Below are 23,087 nucleotides of genomic sequence, written 5' to 3' on the forward strand. Positions count from 1 at the left end.
TTCCCTTCCCTTCCCTTCCCTTTTCCCTTCCCTTCCCTTTTCCCTTCCCTTCCCTTCTCCTCTCCTCTCTCGTCCCCTCTCCTTTCCTTTTTCCTTCCTCTCTCCTCTCTCTTTCTACCCCCTCCATCTTATCTCCATCTTCTCTCCCTATCTCTTCTTCTCTCTTGCTCTTCTCCCTTTCTCATTCTTCCTTCTCACTCTCCTTTCATTCTCTTCTCTCTCACCCTCCCCTCTCTCCATCCTATAATATCCTTTTCCTATAAAAGAATCAAAATTCTTTTAAAGCAGAAGTATAAAATAATAATAAACATTTTTATGAAACAAGAACAACTGAAATCACTAAATTTAATTTTATTTCTGTTTATTTCCATTCAAAACAAAGAAAGTATATCATATCTTATTCCTTCTCACTCACAAAAAAAAAAAAAAAAAAGCCAGGGAAATCTCCACAGCTTTTTCTTTGTTTCTTCTCCCCAGTTTTCAATTAGGGCACAAATCCTAACTGAAGGAATTTAGAATTTTTAAACTAAATGACAGATTCTGGGATAATTATGCAAAAGAGTCATGTTTATTTTTAGCATCCGAAACATTGTATGCAACCCAAAAAGAGAAAAAGGAAGTTAGAACAATATGAGAACAACCTATTCCTAAATCTTCAGTTCACACTCAATTGACGAAAAATTCTAAAATCTATTGTATCACATGAAAGAAAGAACGAATGAAAAGAAACATTCCTTCCCTTATGAAAGATTTTTCTCAATATTCTTGTATTTGAAGAGTAATTCAGCACTTCAGAATGTTTTACTCAACTATCAACAGGCAGAAAAAGCAAAGTGATACAAAGGAGGAGGAAGCTGGGAGGAATCACAAATAAATAAAGATTAGATACAAAAGTAAATTACTGTTTTCTAGTAATATTTATTCCTACAAAAATACTTCTGTAAGCAAGATGATGCTTTCTCACATTACATTACAATAAATGTAACTACTATAATTTTGCTGACTATTAAGTGTCAAGTATCTTAAAATATTTTTGTTAAGAGCTCTTACCTGTAAGAAATGCCTGAAAATAAATACAGAACAAGCAATCACAGGGCATTCTGTACCTTTAAAAATACAGTAACACATGATTTATTGTATTGGTTCAAATTAAAATATTTGGGTGGATGTGAAATGTTTAAGTTATACTTTTTGTACATAGGGGAGTTTAACTTGGCAAAACAGCATAGCAAAAGGTTCTTTCCTTCCCTCAAAGGACCGAGCAGATACTTTTATTTTTGTGTTTTAACTTAATCCAGCTGTTCCAATTCATACTATTAGTAGATCGTCGTATTCTTTTTTGACTTATAACAGCTCATTAAGTCTGAAACTGAGAGACTTAAGTTTCTATTTAACTTATAACTAAAAGTAAATCTAATTTCAAAATGTCACAATGTTTTAAAATTACAGCAATAGTAACCATCAAATAATTTGTAAATGCAAAGCATTGATAACTAAAATAAAAGTTTTAGACTGGCCATATTTAATATGCACATCATTCCCTCTGAAAGGAATGATTCTGCTGAAGTCTTTAACAAAGTCCTTTAGAATGTAGGGGCTGAGACACCACACATAGAAAGAAAGAGCCAAAACAACATAATGTAATGTCACATCACAAACAAAATTCAGTCTTAACCAGAAATTGTTTTCTGTTAGTCATCCCGATCACTGTGTCTAAGTATTTTTAGACACAATTGACAGTACCAATCATGCAACGAATTCAGTGATTGTAAGCCTAGGCACAAATCATCTTGTATCACTACTACTTTAGTTTATACAGTTTGGTACATCATCTGACTGAATGATATTTTGATGCAATTGTTTACATTAATATCCTTAAATTAATACTACAGACAGAGAAGAGTTATCAGTTGGATTGGGTTTAATGGTGTTGGTTTTGGATGAAGGGGACAGACAGTTAAGAGTATACACACAGTTTGAAACTGCCTAAATTTTCACTGGCCAAGAAAAGATTCCTTGACTGAAAGCAAGTTAGTAGTTAAAAAACTAAACCAAACCAAACCAAACCAAACCAACAACTTCCTGCTTGTCATATATTCTTAAAGATTTCTTCTCAAAAAGTTCCTTGCTGTCCTTTATAGGTTATAGTTTTTCTCCTTTGTGATGATTGTAGGGGGGACATGTTATTTTTGACACAATGATTCCACATTTGATCATGGCTACCTAAAGTATTTACCAGTCTATAAAACAAAAACTCCAGGTGTATTGGTAATGTAAGAAAAAGAAAAGAAGCAGTAACAAGTAATGGGGGCCACTTGCAAGAGAAAATAATAATCATCTAATTCCTACAGTTTTATTTTATTTGTAAATGAAATATAAAAGCATGCAAGTGAAGCTCTTTTAGGAAAAAAAAAAAAAAAAGGTACAGAATGGTATATTTTGATAGATTCCTGATATGAGATAAACGTATTTTAAGCAGCCTTATTGAAACATATAAAAGATACAGCAGTAGCTATGGGTGCTATAAGATGCTAAATAGGGTGACTACAGTTAGCTACTTTTGCTTGTTTTTTCTTTACTAAGTACTACCTTCCAGCAAAAGAGCTACTAGATTCCTTTTTCCTTTTCTCATATTACAAATAAAATGAAAACCAAAAGAAGGGGAGGGGGAAAAAAAAAATCAATCTGTCCTCCCTTTTAGCTATTGAGGGCAAACAGCAAAATAGTTCTTAAGGATCTTTTGAGCTCTTTCCCATAGTCTTTGCCATTGGAATAACTGAGCAAAGGATGTACTTGAGTAGAATTTTGTGATTTACAACTTTATCTACATATAAGTGCATGTGTATGTGTACAAAAGTGAATTTGTGTCTGTAGGTGTATCTACACACTCAAGCACATAAACACAGTTTCATATATACAGTATTTAAGTTCTTTTATTTGTTCTTTGATATATATGTTCCGGTTCTCAGTTGTCTGTTAATACTGCAAATATTTGCCAGCCACAGAATTATTGGTTCTAGCATACAGCTATCATAAACCACCGTTACTGACAAATGCAGAGTTTATTGGGATTACAAGCAGAAGATTGGAGCCTTCTATATCACTGAAAGAAAACCAGATCTTACATAAAACATATTTTTCCTTCACATGATAGTATGTAAGTAAGCAAAAGATGTTTAGGCACTTTTTAAATTCTGTTTTGAAATGAACAGCGTGCATATAATTTAATTTCACTGTAATTAAGATGACTACCTATGAGACTCAAAATAAATAAGATGGAATTGCTATCAGCTAGCCTTAGATAGAAAAGAAATTAATGTCTGTAACAAATTTTCTGAACAGTTATATCCGATATTTTTCATGGTCCTTGGACAGTGAAATTCTGAGGCTTTTTTTGGGTCTTGATTCTCTAAAAAAACATTCAAAATATTAAATTAAATATGACAGTCCATGATTAGAAGAGAACCAGTAAATTTTTCAGCTTGTGCAATATGAAGAAAAAAAGTAAGAGAAAAGAATTATTTTCATATTTTTTCCCCTTCAGTTAAGAAATGGTTAAATTACAGGTAGACTTAAGTACATACCCATATCTTTATAGAAACATAAAGACATCCACTTCAAACTGTTCCAGAAAATAAATTATTACTAGAAAATGATGCTTTCATAGAAAGTCTGACAATGTTTTCTTCTTTCACATTCAAGTAAAACGTATTTAATTCAGTCTCCCAGAAATGGCTATGCTTCTGCACTGTGAAAAATATGCTAATGATGAAAATCAGGACTTGACAATTTACTGAATACTGAGCGGAAAATCTGTAATGAATTGCCTGTGTTGTAGTGTTCAGTTTAGGCTTTTTTTTTTTCCCCCCCCCAGTTGCTATGGAATACTAGAAATAGCATAAAAAAGATTATACCATTTTGTGGGATGTTGTGCATGTCCCTTAAGACTGAGTGCTTAGAAACAAAGACAAAAGTCAGCTGTGGAATAAATGGATTTCAAAGCAGTAATAAATAATAGGTTTAAATACTAACTTTTCAATGCAAAAGAGAAACACAGAGTAAAAAAGAGAAATGTCAAAAAAATCCAACCCCAACAAATAAATCTCAATCAGCCACGAGCAAGTTGAAACCTAGATTAATTCATTTTACACCTGCAAGAAAAAGCAGCTTCTTAGGTTACTCCGATGTTGCAACAAAAGCTCATAAATCCATTAAACCAGTCATGCCTTCAAGTTCCCAGCCAGACTTCAATTTTCACTGCAGGTTTTAAGTCTTCAACAGATTAAACTCTTTTCCTAAGAATATTTTACCAGAGTGTTCATTCAAAAGGTGACTCCTAGCTACAGTCTCGGTATCATTCTGTGTTTGAAAGTTTGATATATATGGCTGCTTCTGACAGGTTATATGTTGAATCACTTTTGCCCAAATACTTCCTAAAGGAAATACAGTAGATTATTCTTGCCTTTTCTAAGCACAAGAGAGCTGAACAAGGTTACTGGCTACTCAGCAACAGTTCTCGCATTTTGCCCCTAACTAGCATACACTGATATTAAGCTCTCTTGCAGGTCTTGTTTCTGACTTTTATTTTAAAATATAAGTTTATTACCTATGTACTTTAATGTTAACATATAAGAGATCTTCATTTCAGAACAATGTTGGAAAGAGAAGGCATACTGTCGAATCTCAGCTTCCCAAAGATCTTTTTGAAAATTTTGGCTCTAGACAACAATGGACAACTATTACTGGAAAGTAATGTCCTTGCTCCTCTTAAAAAGATGCTCGCAAAGCAGGCTGATAAAGGTTGTAAATTCGAAGAACGTATATATCCACCTACCTTCAACATAGTCATGGATCAGTTTATAGAACTGCAGGCAAACTTTGGATAAAAGAACAGGAAAACACACTGTAGACTGTGGAAGGTCTCTTCAGTCATTTAAAAAAAGAAATCAGGGTTAAAGTACTACGCTATGGGAAACATACTAAACACACACACACACACAAAATCACCGACCAAAACAAACAGAAAAATCACCCCAAACTAACCAACCAAAAAACTTGCACTGCTGGGAGGATGGATTAAAGTTTTGGAGAAACTCTCCTGACATAACTTTTAAGAATATCTGGTTGTTTTGAACGTTTTTAGATCTCTTGGATATCCTTATTTAATTTCTCTTTGTGAAAAAGAGACACAAACTTCAATGCAGAATTACTCTTTGAAATATAGAAACATTAAAGAAAAAAGGTCTGTAGCACACACACTTAAATATTACTAAAAGAGAAGTCACACTTTCCAGTAGAAATGTGGGAAGGCAGTTATCACACGATATGCACTTTAGGATGATGCTATGCATATGGTAACACCAATTTATAATGCAGGAGGTGTCTCTTTTCGTCAGCCTGAACTACATTACTACTTTTCAGTCTCTTTCAGTAGTAGTCTACACTGAGAGACACAATGTAGGAAAAAGAAAACACAACTCACATTCTTAGATTAAACATCAAAATATATTGATAAAGGAATTACTACACTATGCAAAAAAAGCCAACACTGAATTTGTTGACAAATTTACAGTATTTAGTTACAGCTGACGTCCATCTCCTACTTCAAAATAAACCATCCTTTAACAGGAAGTGTTGTCATTACTGCACAAAATAACTAGTAAATCTTACGCAATCATTAGCATCTGCACTATCCATTATTTCTTACATTTAAATTGTTGGATTTCCTCTTGTATTAAAAAAGGAATATCTTTAATATGGCACTAAGATATTATGGGGATCTTAATTCCAGCAAATTAGACTGCGATAAAGAAGACTTGGGCATGCATTCAAAGATAAAATATTTTTGCAAAATAGGCCTTTAGAAGTTGAAACATGTTTATCAAATCACAAAATTTAACAACCATAATTTTTCCTATTATAGCTAAACAAATTAACTTTTACAATTTTCACAGTTCCACTGAATTATTCTAACCTGAATATCTAGCGATTACACGGGCCACTCTCTCTTACCAGTAAAGCATCAAACAAATAAAAAAGCTTTATACAGTGCACTAGCATAATGTTCCTTGAGAAAATACAGGTTAGACTTGGGTGGGAGGAGAAGAAACCTAAGTAACTGCACAAGTAAAATAAAAATATTTGAATAGTACTGAGGAAGCAAGTGTGTCACAGACTGGATTCCTGTTTTCCCAGTCTTTGCAGACACATTTTGCAGAGCTGCTAATAGATTTGAAGCAAACAACTTTATGGCAGTTCTTTAAAAAAATTACAAAATAAACAAACAAAAAATCAGGCAGCACTATTTCTTATTACTTCCAGAAAAGGTGGAAAGGTAGTTACAATATATGTTTTAGCACCCAGATACAGAAAACTATTGTACCAAAAACTGAAGTACTGAACACTATACGAGAAAAAATGTATATAGAAAAGTAACAGTAACATAATAATATTTTAAAAAAGAGTATCAACAGTTCTGAAATCTCAGTTCAGCAGAGCATACAGGAACAAATTTCAACATGATGACAAATCAGGGGCAAAGTACAAATAGGAAAGCCATACAAACTTTTCTAAACTGTTGTAAATCATCTCTTGAAGGTCCCAGACAAGACAAAATGATGGAATTGTGTTTTTATTTCACATAATTGGTCCTGGAACCAAATGAAGAAGAAAGCTTGGTTGGCCCTGAGCCAGAATAAATACTCAAATCTGGGATGTCCACATTGGATTACTTAAGAAAATTTCAGGCACATAGAATGGTCAAATGAGTGGAGTTTGAGTCCTCATATATGGGAAGGGAAAAAGGATGACAGCAGATTGGGGTAATTGGAGACCATGGGATTGGTGACTCAGTTTGAGAAAGAGGGAAGATTCACGTAGCAGAAACTCTTGGGACAAGGGATTGCATGTAGACGGGAACTAGTAGAGGTGCTGCACCAGGAATAGATTATTGGGAGTGGAGGAGCAGAAGACCAGGATATATTCTTAGGTCTGCATTTAGCTTTGAAAAATATCACTTTGCTTCTGTCTCCACTCTCTTTTTATATATGCTCAATTAATATTCTTAACAGTAAGATCAGTATCCTCCAAAGTATTCTGAGGCATATTCAAAAGATTCGTAGTTTACATTGCACCATTTATCATCTGAAATATTTCCAAAATTAAATCCATACCTTAATAAAATTAACTAAGGAATTTGCATCTGTGACACAAGCATGATTTTTAGCTTGCCTGTAACAGCTGGGGTGCCTGTTACTACATTCATCATGGAAAAAAAAACAAACACAAACAAACAAACAGGTAATTTTATCAAAAAAGCTACTGCGCAGGCTGATTTTAATGGACTGTTTATTAACGTCCCTAGACAGACACTCCATTGTCCAGTGAAAGGAAGAGGAACAGCATTAAACCAAAAAGTACTCCAGATGATTTCTAAAAATCTCAATGTGGGAGGAAAAAATGAAGATAATGGTGGTTCAGGCAAAAAAAAAATATTCAAAATAGTTAAGTGTCTTATATTGAAATACATCTTTTATAGGTATACACAATGGAAGAACCACCATCACAAACAAAAATTCTGTCATCATTGCAACTAGCTGAGGGAAAATATTTGAGGTTTTATTATTTTACATTTCTTTCATTAGCACCCAAAAAAGTTTTCCAAATCAGTACAAAGACAGGATTACCACTGTACAGACCTAAGCAAGCTAGCTTTAAACTAATGGTAGGGTAATGACAATGAAGCAACATGGAATCAAGAATTAAGAGACCTACCCACAACCCTGCTTTTAGGCTCGAACTAGTATCATAGTTGTTTTAGGGCTACATCACTATCAAAAATTGAAATAATTATCACAGAGGTGACATGGATGTGATTACAGAAGTTACAGTTCTAACACTGAAATGCAATAATGTAGGAAACCCATCAGTTTTTAGGAGGTTAGACTGCACTGTGGTATAAACCATGCCAGGAATACCTAGGCAAGAAGGAGCAAGCCTGAGATTTTCAACTGGTGAATTGCTGCTATCACACCTACCTACCAAATTAGGTGGTTTGTTGTTACACTGGGAAGACCAGTGTTTCAAAGAGGTGTCTGAAGTGAATTTATGTAGAAAGACAGGTTGTATTGAAAGTTCGTTTCTTTCACTGCTCTACAGCCAAAAGCCTCATCTGTGGAGGCATAAAAATCAACCTAATAATGCCCGGCAAAAGAACGCGAAGAGCTTTCTCCCTCTTTTCCCATCAAGGCTTCCTTTCACTCTGTTGTAGGGAATAACTACCTTCAACACAAAACAGTGCACTCCTTCAGCTGAAGAGGCTCCCAAATAAATTCTATCAAACATATGCAACCACAGAAGCCTTTTAACTGTCTCTGCTTTTCCATTAACAATCACAGCCTTAAGACAAAACTGTGGTTCCTTCAATGAAATTTTTAACAGCTTTTTGTTATTAGACGACTTTTTTTTTTTTAAGTGGAATATAAAAACTATGACTTGTTAATGATTATGGCTCACCATGACATCTTCAAATTACTTTACAGATAAAGGAAGTAAAAATTTCTCTGTCTACATGCATACACAATAAAACAAGGAAATAAAAAAATATAAACAACAGAAGACAGTTGCCTATTTAGCCTATTTACAGATAGGCTATATAAAAAAATATAAAGAACAAAAGACAGTTGCCTATTTAGCCTATTTAGCCTATTTACAGAAACAGCAGAAAGGATCTTATTTTTAAGTCAATAGCTCTAAGGATGAAGTATGCAAAGGCTTAAAGACACACTGTTAAAAAGATCAAAGGATTCAGAATTGACGGTAATACTTTCTGGAGTACCATCTCACTTCAGAGCTAAAGACAGACCCTGCACGGATCATGTGTTTTTTTATTCCATTGGTGACTGTTCAACAGTTCAAAGCGGGTTTAATTCTAGCTAACCCACAAGTTTAATATTCCTGCATAGAGAGTGTAAATTTAGTGAGAGTGTCTTCAGATTTATTAGGGTCATACTTTGCTGCTTTCCTAGGCTGAGAAGACTTAATATGTTATGATATCATTCATGATAGATATCATCAACACTGTGGAGTGCAGAAGAAACAGCACTATTGCCAGCGCCAGTGGCAAGCATCTCTTCTTAGTCTTCTGAAAGACTACTGTCACAAAAATAAATCAATAGATAGCTTGATTTTGAATAGCAAAAGACAAAATATGCAGAGAAAAAAAGGAGGACGACTAATGTCGTGATTCTCATAGTTGAAGATCAACAAAGAAACATCAAGAGAAAGAAGATTAACGTTCCCAGTGGAAAATAAAAAACAGAATGAGAGGAAGGGATTTTTTTTTAACCTCTTCTGTGAATTACCTGAACAGAATAATCAAAGTTACCTGACAATACAGAGGTCAGTTACTCTAGCTGAACAGCGAAAATACTATGAAATTATCCCATTCCAGGGTTCACAGTCCTAAGTCTAACGGAGGAGGAAAGTAAATAGCTAGCATAGCTGTGGGCTATGTGCACTCCAAAAAATTAAACATTGCTTGTTCCATTTTGAAAGTTTATTGGCTTTTAACTTATACCTAGAATCTTTGGCTTTAATCTTTTCCAAACAAGTTTTAATTTCCCAGCCCCACCAAGCAAAGGAGAAAGGTAACTATGGAAAGTCAAGACATAATCTAGGGTTATTATCATCAAACATTTATCAGAACTTGGCCGGATATTCCCCCCTAGGACTCAAACTATATGTATCGCCCAAGTACTGCAAACTGATCTAAAAAAATTCATAGAAAAATATGGATCAAGGGATATGCTAGTTCATTCCCCTAGTCCACAGCAGGATCAACCAAATCTACATAATTCCTGACAGACACACACATAAATTGGTTTTAGAGATCTAGAGATCTCTCACATCTCCCCCACAGCTCATGACAGAAATCAATTATACCTGTTAGAAAAAAAAAAAAAAAAATCTTCGTATTATCAAACTGGAATCTTTTCTTGCTACAATTTTAATGCCTTATTTCTTGTCCTGTCCATATCAGACATGCAGGGTAACTTATTCCCTTACTTTTTCCCTATCTTTTATGTATCGGAAGACTTGAGTCTAAACTCAATTTTTCCTTCCTTAATCCAAATACCTAATTCATATCAACTTCTGTCTTATTCTTATATCCTTGATAATTTTAAGCAGTCTTCAACTAGTCCCATCCTTCATGAAGATGCAGTCCCCCAAACAGAAGGGAATAGATTCCTGATGGTCTTACAGGCAATTTCTGGGTAATGATAAAAGAGGGCAAAACCAAGGATGGTATAAGGGTCAGACTTTAATATACCAAGAAACCAGCAGAATTAGAGACAGAAGCACTTTTCTGTGAGAATCAGCAAAAATTTTTAATACACATGACCTGTTTAAATATGCCCATTGTGACCGTGCAGGCACCTCTTGGGAAAAGAAAGACACATGTACAGAGAAGCATCTGGCAAGTTCCTGGGGCTGTGTTAGGAACAGAAATCCTTAAACAGAAAATGCAAAAAGCAGTTAGGAAGGAAGGCAGTACTAGGTTTGACTTCAACCAGTGGGGAAGAAACAGCTGAAAACATGGACCATTCATGAAGGGATGTTTCTTCAATTTTAGGAAAATAAGGGAGAACACAAAAAGAAGAAAATAGCTTCAGGAAATTAAACTTCAGCAGACTCGCCCACCCACCATGCACAAAGACATTTCTGTAAGTACACCAACAGATGGGAAACGGGCTTGCTCTTCTCTGAAGGGGTGGCACTGAGCACTTACGCCAAAAGCACAGGAGTGATAGTGCCTTTTCTTTGTTGGTACCTAATTAGAAAGGTGTCTATGATTAGACAGCTACTAAAACCAACACCAGGAACAAACATGGGAAAAATGGATTAGATGATAATTAAATAAATTAGATATTCTCAAATCAGCTAAATCTGTTAAAATAAACCATAAGGTACTTAGACCTGAGTGGACCAGTCTCAGAATTATCAATAGTCACTTTTGAGAATTTGTAGAGGGCAGCAGTGATTCCAAAAGACTGGGAAACATCGAGCAACAAGCTTTAACAAAATGAAAAATGGACAGGCCAAGGAAGCAGAGATGCAGCAACTGAATTTCAATTCCCCCAAAATATGAAATAAAAATTATTTGGAAGTATTCCACAGATAAGAAGTTGAATTGAGCAATACATAGATCTGTCAAGAACAAGTTACTTCAAATCTATCAAAATATTCTTTATGACATAGTATCAGACCCCGTAGTTAGAGAAGCAGCAGGACGTACCATATAGCCCAACTTAATGAGTCTTTGGACATTGTTTCTCATTTTGTAAGCAAAGAAGAGAAACATAATGCTGCAAAAGGAAACAAGTTCTAATAAGCAGATGACACTAAATTTGGAAGGGCTGCGCGCATGCTGGAAGACAAAACTACATGTTAAAGCAATCTGAATAAGTTTGAGAAACGGTCTGCAGAAGACCTGTCTACAATTCAGTAAGGGGAATTCCAGACCTTAACAGGAACAAGTAACAGCAGAAACACAGGAGAACAACTAGCAAGGCAGCAGAACAGTGGAAAAGGAGCTTTGAGGCTAGAGTGGATCATACTCTGACTACTAGTCTATGCCCCACTAGCAAAATCAGCAAAATCTCATGCTAGGATGCATAACCAGCAGGTTGAGAGTCTAGAAATTTACAATGGGATAGGGAATTGTTTTCAAAAGAACAGGACAGTGGATACTAGGAATGAAAATCCAGAGCACTGTGCACTACTGGAGGGAGATGCTGTCTATCCTCTTTGTAAAGAGATTTCAGCGTTCAGGGCTGTTGGCCTGACACTGTTCACTATGAGCGCGGGCATGAATGTAAAGTAAGTACTTCTCCCTCCTACCCCCACCACCCCTAGAAGTAAACCACATATATTCTACATCCCCAAAAGGTTTGTCTTAAAAGTTTTCACTCCTTTAGGTAACAGAAGAATTGCCTGCCTGCTAACCATTTTACAACCAACTATCATAACAGGAAAGATATTAAAAAAAACAAAACTGAGCTGTACATCCCCCAAGATATATGAAACTGGCTAGGTGCACAACCTCTCACAGGACATGTCAGTAAATTTTATTTTAATTTCTAATATATATGTGCTTTGTAACTTTGGAATTTTCCTCCTATTGTATTTAATTATTTGAGTAATAAAAAAAAAAAAAGTGCAACTTGATGTCTTTATTGCAAACAAAGGAAAAAGGCTGAATAGTCTGAAAATGTCTTTTTAAAGATTATGCACGACTACAATGAGATTGCTGAAAATCATACGTTATTCATTCAGACTTACTACAACAGCAAAAAGCTTTAGATTAATTAATGCTGCAATATATTTGAAAAATGACTAAGCCAATTAATCTTGTTCATCTATAAATGGAACAGTAGAGAGGAAAAATTTTTAAGAACTTCATTTAGGATTGCCAAGGTTCCACTGACAATTATAATCAGTATAAAGGAATAAGCAAAGTATATTAAAGTAGTAACATATTGCTGGCATAAGTTCAGTCTTGAAGAATACACAAATCAATACAGAATAAAATATGCTAGTGCCATTCTACTGTTTATGACCAGGTAATTGCACATCATAAATTTACATCCCATGCTCATCTTAGCTGACTGCAGCATAGAGACCAGGAAACTTCATCTTTAGTAATGGCAAAGGTAACCATACTGGCAGAAAGGTACTGAAAGAAATTGCAGAGCTAGATGACATAAATGGGAGACTCCAAATTCAAGGACTGTGAAAACAAAATGTTACTTAAGCACTGAGGCCCAACCAACAAATATGTGTATGAAGTCAAATATCTTATCGGCTCCTACGAAGAGTCAGGCACTCTTTGCAGGTTTGTGCCTAATCAATATTAAAATGCAGCACAAACACAACTTTTACATGAAATCAGAAGTTAAATGAGAATCCAAATACTTTTAAAAAATGAACACAGAATCAACATTTTTTGTTTTTACAGTAGTAGAATCCAGAATTTTTAGGCTAATCAGTTTAGGATGACCTAGCCTATAACATAGCACAGTGTCTCAAGTGAGGAGTGAAGAATATTGAATTTTATCCTCCTCTGTTATCTAGATACTCCTGACCACATATGGCATCCTGCAATCTACTACACATTCACACATACCATATCATGAATAAAAATCAGAATAAATCTGAATTTCTTTCCTATTTCCCTGCAATTCTCAGTTTCTTAGTAACTGAAGAAATGAAAGAAGATCTAGCTTTAAAACCTCTTCAAAGGAAGCTTTCTCTTATTATTCATCCTGCAGCTATTAAAAAGGGCTTCCACATTTTCTATATTTAAATCGCATAAAAACACTGCCTTCACTCCCTCCCATAGGTTTTGCACACAAAATTTTATTCATGCACTGTTCAAGGAAACAATTTTTTAAATTACAAAGAAATGCTATTATCAGGCATGTGAGCCTCTCCCATGCAGTTGTCTCATATCACAAGACGTAAGAAGAACGTAATCTATTCACTGCTGTGAGAAACAGTATCTCAATAAAAACAGATTTTCAAAGTTCTTGCTTTTTTGTTGTTGTTGTATGCAAATCCTTGCAGCATAACACACATTTGAACAGTCATTTTCAAAAGTTATCATCCTCTTGTTTCCTTGGCATCATTGACAACTATACTTGAAGCAATTTCTTGACAGGAACTAAAACATTCTATTTATATTTGTAAAAGGTGGCAAACAACTTCATCTTGCACACCATCTCTTTTGCAATTTTACCAAAATACAGTTATTATAAGCATGTTATGAGGCTACCAACAAAGCAGTGCATGGTTATGCAGTGCAAATGATCACTCAGTGTGTTCCATTTCTAAGGAACAACAGTGAATTCAGTAAAAATGGGTCCCATGGTTACTTCTAGTTCACTAGAATAAACTCAGAAGTGACAGACATAATGTGTTACTACTCCTCTACACAGGCTTTGAAGTTCTCTTGTCCTAGATTTTAGGTTCCACACTAAAAGAATATAATTAAAGTAAAAGTGGATGTTTCCCTTTGCTTTGAGACAGCAACAAGTATTAAAAAAAAAAAATATTAGAATAGAAAATTTTTACTATAACATTCTGAAAAGAGGAAAATGCAACTTGTAGGAGATCCCCACCAACCAACCAGTTTTCCCTTAACTTATTTTACTTCCTGCCCAAGTTTCCATCTGCAGGTCACTAGAAGACCTACCAAATACCAGTCACCTTTGAGGAACAAGAAGCTGCATGCCCATCTGAACCAGGAGTCAATGGAAGACAACTGTTGATTTCCATAGGCTGTGGATAACCCACCTATCACCTAATAGCTTAATGATTATGGTTGAAATCTACAGCTAAAGTATGCTGTTATTAAGCAACTGTTATTGAGTAACCTGGTCTAGTGGAAGGTGTCCCTGCCCAGGGCAGGGGGGTTGGAACTAGATGATCTTTAAGGTCCCTCCCAACTCAAATCATTCTATGATTCTACCTCAGCATCCAACCTCTGCAGCCACACAAACTAGCTCTAACACACCTCTCTTTCTGTTCACAATTCTTTATCAGCACAACCCCCTTTATCACAGGCAACACCAGCATGTGGTAACAGTGATTTAAGTGCCAGACCACAAACCCAAGTGAGAGAAGGAGTGCATCTAGCTCCATCTCACACTTTCTCCATGCACATGTTGTCAGTCCTTAAGCAACCCAGTTGTCAGTCCTTAAGCAAAAATGAGAAGCAGCATTGGGCTATCTGAGCAGATCACACAGTCTTTCTAACGAAAGGCCATTGGACTGGAGCTGGCCCACAGACTCCTTTTGGAAGGTACAGAGTTAAGCCAGTCACTAACCATTTTAAAACACACAAACAAAAGCCATCAGCTGTATTTCCCACTTTAGTACTAGAAATCAATTCAGCCATTAACCAGCACTTTATGTTTTGTAAAGATTATATACTACTCCTAGATGGTTTTCAAAGAGATAGCAAAAATACAGAACATATAAACACTGACCTTGTTTCTTTTAACCCTTCTTTCTGAATGACTTCCAGTATTTGTTTTGCAGTCATTGGTGAGTTGGGGTACTTTTCCAATGCCTGAAAAGAAATAATAAATGTGTAAGCGACAAGACACAGCTGTCCTATGAATCTGAAAGGTTATGCGATCATGCAGTTTTTATGTAGTCATTTGTGAAAGGCAGGGAATGGTAGTGTTGAGACTGGAGTCCTCTGTCTGTTGCAAGGCCAGATACAATCCAGGAAACTGCAGCAAGAATAAGATTTACTTGCTGCTTTTGTGCATCATCTGCTACGTCTGCCTGGGAAAAATTCTTACCAGGTTCCAAATAAAAGAGTTGAAATATACAACAAATTTTATGACACAGCAACAGAGTTCCTTTCAGGCAGGAGGGGGAAAAAAACCAAAACAAAACAAAAAGAAAGACACAGCTCCTCTTCTTTTTTTTATTTTTATTACTTTAGAATTATTTGAGGTCATTTGAATATTCTACATTTAGGTTTTGCATGACCTCAGGAACAAAATTGGTTAAAACCTTCCATTTGTAAAGCAGGAGCTACTTTGAGAATTAACACAGATAGGTTTCAATTGCAAATCGCTTTTTGTTTCTAAAAACAATGAAAAATGAAGTAGTAAGAACAGCCACAGCACACAAGATGCTACAGGACAAAGTGCAGTATATTTTTCCAGTTCAGCTCAGTTTTCCACTCCTTTGCCTTTTCCAATTGAGCCCAAAGTAACCGACGCCTCTTTCCAGATACAACCATCTTGTACAGATTTTTCTGGTTTTCCACTTCCTTTTTGTCCCTGTCAGTTTTAAGCTGTTAAACAAACAACCACTCTCTTGCTCATGTAAAGTGCCAGACTGACAGCCCTGGAAAATGAAACCTTTCAATCAGCAGTAAAAGGTGCAACACAGGCCCTGGCAATCAAGCTTCCCAGAGCATCTTGCCAACTTATCTCAGCCAGAACTTGCATTTCTACCCTGGGTAAATAAGAAATCAGTTTGGTCTTCAAATTCATCCGATCCTGAGCTTCTCTCTAGTAGTTACCAAATAATGGCAATTATGAAAGTAGCTGCTACTATGTGGATACCTGCCCACTAGGAACTAGAGACACCACCACTCGTATCACGCAAGTCATCAAACTGTGAAAGATGCTAGCCAGGGCTGTAATTCAAGCAGCTCGCCTAAAGCCAAAGACTCCCTACTCACTAAAACTTGACCAGCTCAGCCCTCTCCTGCCATTTTACAGTTCTGATTTACTGCCTGTTCTCCCCTTTCGCAGCCAAAACACAGTTTACCAGATCCTTCAGTTCTTTGTTACAGACGAGCTTTGTATCCTTTATCTTTCAGTTCCACAAAGGAAAATGCAGAAGTGAGGGTGGCACTAGAAAGGTCTGGAAGCTGAACTGAGCTTATCTCATGTACATCAATAGGCAAGATTCAAAAGGGACCCGTCAGGAAAGGAAAACCGAAAGGTGATTTGAAAGGAGAAAGGAGAGTGGGTAGGAAGGAGTACGGCAATGAGTAAGCATGGAAGGAACTGCACAGGACTGGGAAAAGGGCCATTGCACAGCAAGGGAAGAGAAACGATATGATGTATTAGTGACAGAACCACAATGACACACTGGAAAAATGACAATGTGTATAAAGATTAAGACTAGGTAGGATGAGAAAAGATTAATGGTGTGAAGAGACAAAAATGGAAACTTTAACCTTCAGAAAGAAGACAAAGGACAAGGTAAAATGAGAATACACCAAAATAGAGGGAAAAGATGGGAATTGAACTGGGAACATTCCAGAGGGCAAACTGGAAAGGACAGAAGAGGAAACTACACTGTACTGGACACGGCTATGAAGGAAACTGTGTGCACTTGAAAGTGGGGTTACTCACTGTGGAGGATTCCCTGTTTCTCTTCCTGAGTACAGGCCCCTCAGCACACCTGGGCAGCTCCTCCCTGCAATTGAGAAAATTTGGGTAGCCCTGTCCCCTTCTCTATGACATCACATCCTACCCTATAAAGTCAGTAAAAGTGCCAAGTATTATCACGTGAGTATGACAATAATGGGAAGGAAACAATGAAGCTACAAAAACATCAGAAGTCACCCTGTTCTGGACAATGGAAGAAGAGAGAGCAGTTTGTGCTGAGGAAGCTGCACTGAACTAGTTGTGGAAACAATGGCCAGACATACGGATACAGAAGATCATCTTCACCAAACAACAATGAAACCAACAAGCAGGACGCATAACACCACTACAGAAAGTTTAATCAAACCCACAATGCAGACTTCAAATACCACAGTATGAAGTGGACACATTCAGGGTATAATGACAAACTGAATGCAAAGTCTGTTAGACAGGCTGAAAGTGCCGGAGCAAACAATTGGCCATTGTGTGGACTTGTTTTTCACCAGACATGTAGCATGGGCTGCAGTTCGTATACCCCAATAACTTAATTCTATTCATCTAACCCTTTAAACACTTTAAAATTTGAAGAACTGTTCATACCCTAACTGAAAAGCATCAATTCTCGCCTGTTATTTGAAGAACTGTTTATACCCTAACTGAAAAGCATCAATTCTCCAATTCAAACACTGCTTAAGTTGAAAAACCTGTTATTGTGTACCTGATTAAGTTTTCTTTATCAGAACAAAGATTAATTTAGCAGAGGACCTTAGCAAGGATGGTTTTTTCTGCCCCTCTCACCATGCTGTGCCTCCATCCCCCTCCCAATTTTGACCTAAGCATTTATCATGGTAAGAAAATAATTACTTGTAAAAACATTTTAATGATAATGTCATTTTCTTCTCCCAGTTATGGAAAACAGCATCAGAGTATTATTTAAGAGCCTGTAAGCTAATGAATATACTGAACTGATAATTGCAGTAGTGTCTCATGCTTCTGTATCTCACCATTAATACTGCTAAAAACCCACAATCCCTTTTGCATTTCTAAGACTTTTAAGAACAATATTAGAAATTCAAACTGAATTACTAACTGTGCATTAAGGCAAATAAAATACTAAAATGCAGTAGCACAGTTGTCATAGACTTCTTGGTCAGAAAAACTAATGCACATCAGGGGAGGAAGCCTTTATCTGTTTTAACTATCTTTCTCCTTCCACCCACTCCATCCACCAACACTTGTATCATATATGGGCAGTGACTAATAATGCTGAAATTAAAACGTGCCAAAGTACTGTCATGAAGATTATGACTGTTTCCATGTATTTTTTTGAGAAGAACAATGGCAGAAGAATGGTTTGCACTGACTGCAACCTCTATCACGGAGGATCAAATATGCTCTATTTATTCCTGCCATTCAATCACAGCCTTAAAAAGGGACAGCCACTAAATAACTGGGACAAATAATTTGATACACATTAGGACAATATGGAAGAGAACAGAAGTAGTCATTGCACTGAGCACATTCTTGGTGTTCATTCAAATGCTGGTTAATAGCTCAAAGAGAAGACGACTCAGCCCCCACGAAGCACTGTGGAATCAAACCTTCCAGGAAATGGTAGCAACCTGACAAATGTTACGTTTGTATCACCAAGTGTATCAACCAACAAATTTGAAGATACTAAATAATTACTCAGATGCCACAAACACACACATTCCCAGTTTCATTGGAAAAGTCATGTCAGTTATATAGGACGAGAAGAAATCCAAACTCCTTTTCTCACCATGGCATTTATCATCTTCTGTACATTGACAACTGCTCAAAAAATCAGTTGCCACACTGGGGAAAAACCACTTTGCATTGAACTGTTAACAAGAAAACTCTAGAGCAGAGTCAAGACTCTCAGCTTTGCATAACAGAGAAATCCTGAATGCTCAGCTCACCTACAAAAACAGAAGTGAACCTCTATATAATTGATGGAATGATTAGTTTAATTTACATACAAAGCTGCTTGTGACTACCTGAATCAGATCTGCCTAATCGTTTGCATTTCAGCCACTAGAGGGAACAAAAGCAGAGGGACAGCAGAAAGAAAAGCAAACTAGAAATTCGGCCTTCTTGCCACCCATAAACGTTCCTGCAGAATGTGGGAAGCTTTGCTACTACTCCTGCAGCTATCAGTTATGCCAACAAAAAATGATTCTTCTAAACAAGAACCAAGTGTGGTCTGATATTGTGCTGTGGTCCAAAAGCAGCAGGCAGATCAGTAGTGGTCTTGTTGATGCTGTTCCAGTTAGCTGACCAGAGCCACTTCCATTTCTGGAAGCTGCCTGTAGGGAATCTGAACATCAGGTAGCTGACAAAAATCAGGATCACCTTATCATGTCTGCTTGGTCAAACTATAGGCTGAGCCACTACTCACAAACTGAAGCAATTCTCTTTATAACTTTATTTAAATAATTCAGGAGGAGAAAGAGAAGCAGTAGTTTTTGCCAGTGGTCCCACTCAGCAGCTACAATACAAGTCATGCTGAACTGCACAATAGACAATCTTTACGACCCAAAGACAGTAGAGTGAATAAAAGATCAGAAAAATAACTTTCCTTCTCCGAAGCAGAAAATATATGATATTTTCTATCCACCCATTATTAAATTAATGAATTGAAAGATGGAGTCTCAAATACTGTACAAGAACAGCGTCCTGGAAAAAATCCAGCATTGTCTTTTCCAGCTGCTTGTGTGAGGTTAACAGGAGGAGTGACTTCTATTGTGGGAAATGCCCCACTCAAATCTTTTGTATTCAATTTTGATTAATGGCTTCATTCACTGGGGAATTATCAGCATCCTGGTAAAAGTTCAAAGCCCTTTGTGTGAAGAAAGATGGGTAAATGGTTAGGAGAGGAGGGTAGGGTAGGATACAGAGTGGGGGAAGAAAGGAAGTGTATAGAGATGGATGAAGAGGAGAAAACAGCAAGAATATCGAGAGGGATGAAAATAAGAGGGGAAGACGAACTACAACCTATTTTAACTTAAGTACTCAAATAGATATTCGTGAAGCTCTTGCTGACTGCGATTAAGAGAAAGTTAAAGAGTAGTTTCCAAGTACTAAAATATTAAAAGAAGCTGAAAAGGGAGTAATTTTCCTCCTGGTACGAATTTTGTCTTTGAGCAGTTGCAGTTACAGTAAGAAAGTTATAAAATCTGAGTAGAAGAAGGTGCGTTTCATAAGATGTCTTTCATGGTATGCTCCATACTATGAATTTGTCTCTGTAATCCACGCATCACTACAGATAAGAAAGAAAAGTAAAATAAAGCAAAGAAAGGAACAAAGATGTAACATAAACAAGAAAGCAACACATAAAAATACCTAAACCTGCTGAAATACATTAAATTAAATTTTAACATCAGTTATATGCATGCTTGCTAGTCCACACTTTTTATAAGTTCAGAGGTAATGCTACTGACCTGTAGAACTCAAATGGTTTAATTTACACCCAAAAAACATTTTTCCCCAGCCCTCTTTCAGTCAAAAGTACTTTACAGTTCCTTTAGTATGTACTACAGGGAACAACTGGGAGAGTATTTCCTGCAAGAGAATTTCTACTACGGAATTTGTTTGCAAGTTGGTCTGAAACAGCCTAGCTTTGCTAACCTGCCAGATATGTAAGGCATTATCATCTCCTAAAATATTGAATGAAAGGAAAGAGCAAGAAAGAAGCAGAATGATTTCTTTGTTCATTTCATTGCTTTGACTGGCTGGTTTGAGGATTGTTCTGAGATATCTGGACCCTTTTATTGTTCTTTTAAAAAATTATTTTTTATGTCATATTTTAAACTGATAGAAATGCAGCAACAGTGCTTTAGAAATTCTAGATGAACTGTACACTTGACATTTTGAATTCCAAAGAAATTGGATTACAATTCAGTTAAAATTAAACATACAATTGTGTTATTACTTTAAAAGGCACAAGCTCTAGCAGCAGTGACATCTTGCCATTCCTAGTGACCTCATCCATCACACCAGAAAACATAGGGTAAAGTTTTCAACCCTAAACAACTGACTTATAACAACTTATTGATCTGGTCTAACATACTGAAATAAAAGGAAACCTTCGTATTTCTGTCTTTGCTAATGCAATCAGCCTATCGGAGCAACCAGGAACTTTCACTTAAACGCTCTGTCAGCCCAGATCCATAAACACCTCAGTGACTGTAGCAGGATGAACCCAGTGAGCATGCAGAAGCCTATCAGATATCTGTAAGATCAGGATCAAAGATACATACCCCACTGAGCAGGATGTCCATTATGGTAGGGTATGGGTTCCATTATTAGCAGCAGGATTACTGATGATGACTTCAGTTCAAGCAATGGAGCATCCAGATTCTCAGAATGACTGCTCAATTCTGACAATACAGTCCAGCCTCCAGATTTCTGCTTAGCTATTCAAGCCACATCTCTTCTTCCTTTCTATCAAATTAACCCCATTGCCTCTCACCCTGCCCAGCCTTCCTCTAATCTCATCTTCTGAGGTGTTGCAATACCCCTAACTTCCGTATCTCCCACCTTTCTGCAGGACTAGGCAAGTGATCATCCCCCTACACTCGCACTGGTGAGGCTGCATCTCAAGTACTGTACTCAGTTTTGGGCCCCTCACTACAAGAAAGACATTGACGTGCTGGAGTATGTTCAGAGAAGGGCAACGGAGCCAGTGATGGGTCTAAAGAACAAGTCTTATGAGGAGCGGTTGAGGGAACTGGGATTGTTTAGCCTGGAGAAAAGGAGGCTCAGGGGAGACCTTATCACTCCCTACAACTACCTGAAAGGACGTTGTAGCGAGGTGGGAGTCGGTCTCCTCTCCCACGGAAAAAGCAATAGGACAAGAGGAAATGGCCTTAAGTTGCACCAGGGGAAGTTTAGATTGGATATTAGGAAAAATTTCTTCACCGGAAGAGTTGTCAAGCATTGGAACAGGCTGCCCAGGGAAGAGGTAGAGTCAGCATCCCTGGAAGTATTTAAAAGACATGTAGATGTGGTGCTTATGGGCACGGTTTAGTGGTGGACTTGGCAGTGCTAGGTCAATGGTTGGACTCTATGATCTTAAAGGTCTCTTCCAACCTAAATGATTCTGTTCTACCTTTCTTCCCTTGTCCTTACCGCAGTACACTCCCACAGTACATTCCTATGTCCTCTACCTCCTGAAACATTAGCACATCCATAAAAGGGAGTTCATGGCCCTGGGTTCCCCCAAACCAACACACAGGTATGTAAGTGCTGCCTAGATAGTCAATACTGAACAGCTAGCTAGAAGCACGCTGTAGCTCTTAGGTGCTGACAGGACAAATTGCATTGTGAACCTCCCGTGGCTTGCAGACCATACTCTCTGCCTATTTAGTTTAGAGTAGAAGCTTCAATTTCTGTATCAGTGCACCCAGCTGAAAAACATGGGTCAAAGCTGTTTACAACTACGAATCATTATTCCAGAGAAGGGGCCAGGAGCAAAACACAGCTCTGCCACCCAAAAACGTTACTGAAATCTGCACTCATTTGGTGATCACACAGGCAGGCCACAATCCTGAAATGCCTCTAATTCCAGCAGGGATAAAAATTCCCCTTTGGCACCCACCCCTGTACAAAATGAAGAGAGGCCATGTTTAGGTGACTGGAACTAATGGGGCAGAATGGATATGAGTGCCGTGTTAGCTGCCTTTATATTACAGATAACAGAGGAAAGAACTTCCACCAGTGTGAATACATTCATCACTACTAAGGGAACAAGAAAAAAAAAATACTGAGAAGTACCAGATCCCAAACATATTCACTTCCATATATGCTGTTTTCTCTACTGAAAGCTGATACAGATTTTTTTCTTTCTGAGACACAGAAAGGTTTGCTGTGTAACTTATGTTTCAGCATAGTAAAATAACAAAAATAAAAGAAGAGTAAAACTTCACAGAAAAATCAACAGAGAGAATGAGTATGTGTTTGTTTTAAAAGCCTTCATCGTTAATTTCCTCAGGCAAAAGTAATGTGTAAGGGTTTACTTTTAATGTGAGAAATAAAATTCCTACTGGCTACTCTCTGAATATATGAAATTTAACAGGAGGTGACAGTTATGCCGGTTTTCTT

The 23,087-nt window shown here is 36.9% G+C and overlaps 1 protein-coding gene across 1 annotated transcript in view; it reads right to left on the minus strand.

Annotated features, from left to right (window-relative positions):
- LOC104287290 (putative Polycomb group protein ASXL3) overlaps positions 1 to 23,087 on the minus strand; it is a gene marked incomplete at its 3' end in the record, with an annotated part of 81,440 nt that overhangs the window by 47,443 nt on the left and 10,910 nt on the right. The window contains exons 3-4 of the mRNA XM_009885974.1: positions 15,051 to 15,133; positions 14,711 to 14,713 (exon numbers count right to left, since the gene is read on the minus strand). Coding sequence (XP_009884276.1) covers positions 14,711 to 14,713; positions 15,051 to 15,133 — 86 coding nt within the window. The remainder of the gene's footprint in view (positions 1 to 14,710; positions 14,714 to 15,050; positions 15,134 to 23,087) is intronic.

This window comes from Charadrius vociferus, unplaced genomic scaffold, assembly GCF_000708025.1.
Source record: "Charadrius vociferus isolate BGI_N301 unplaced genomic scaffold, ASM70802v2 scaffold75, whole genome shotgun sequence".
Taxonomy (NCBI): domain Eukaryota; kingdom Metazoa; phylum Chordata; class Aves; order Charadriiformes; family Charadriidae; genus Charadrius; species Charadrius vociferus.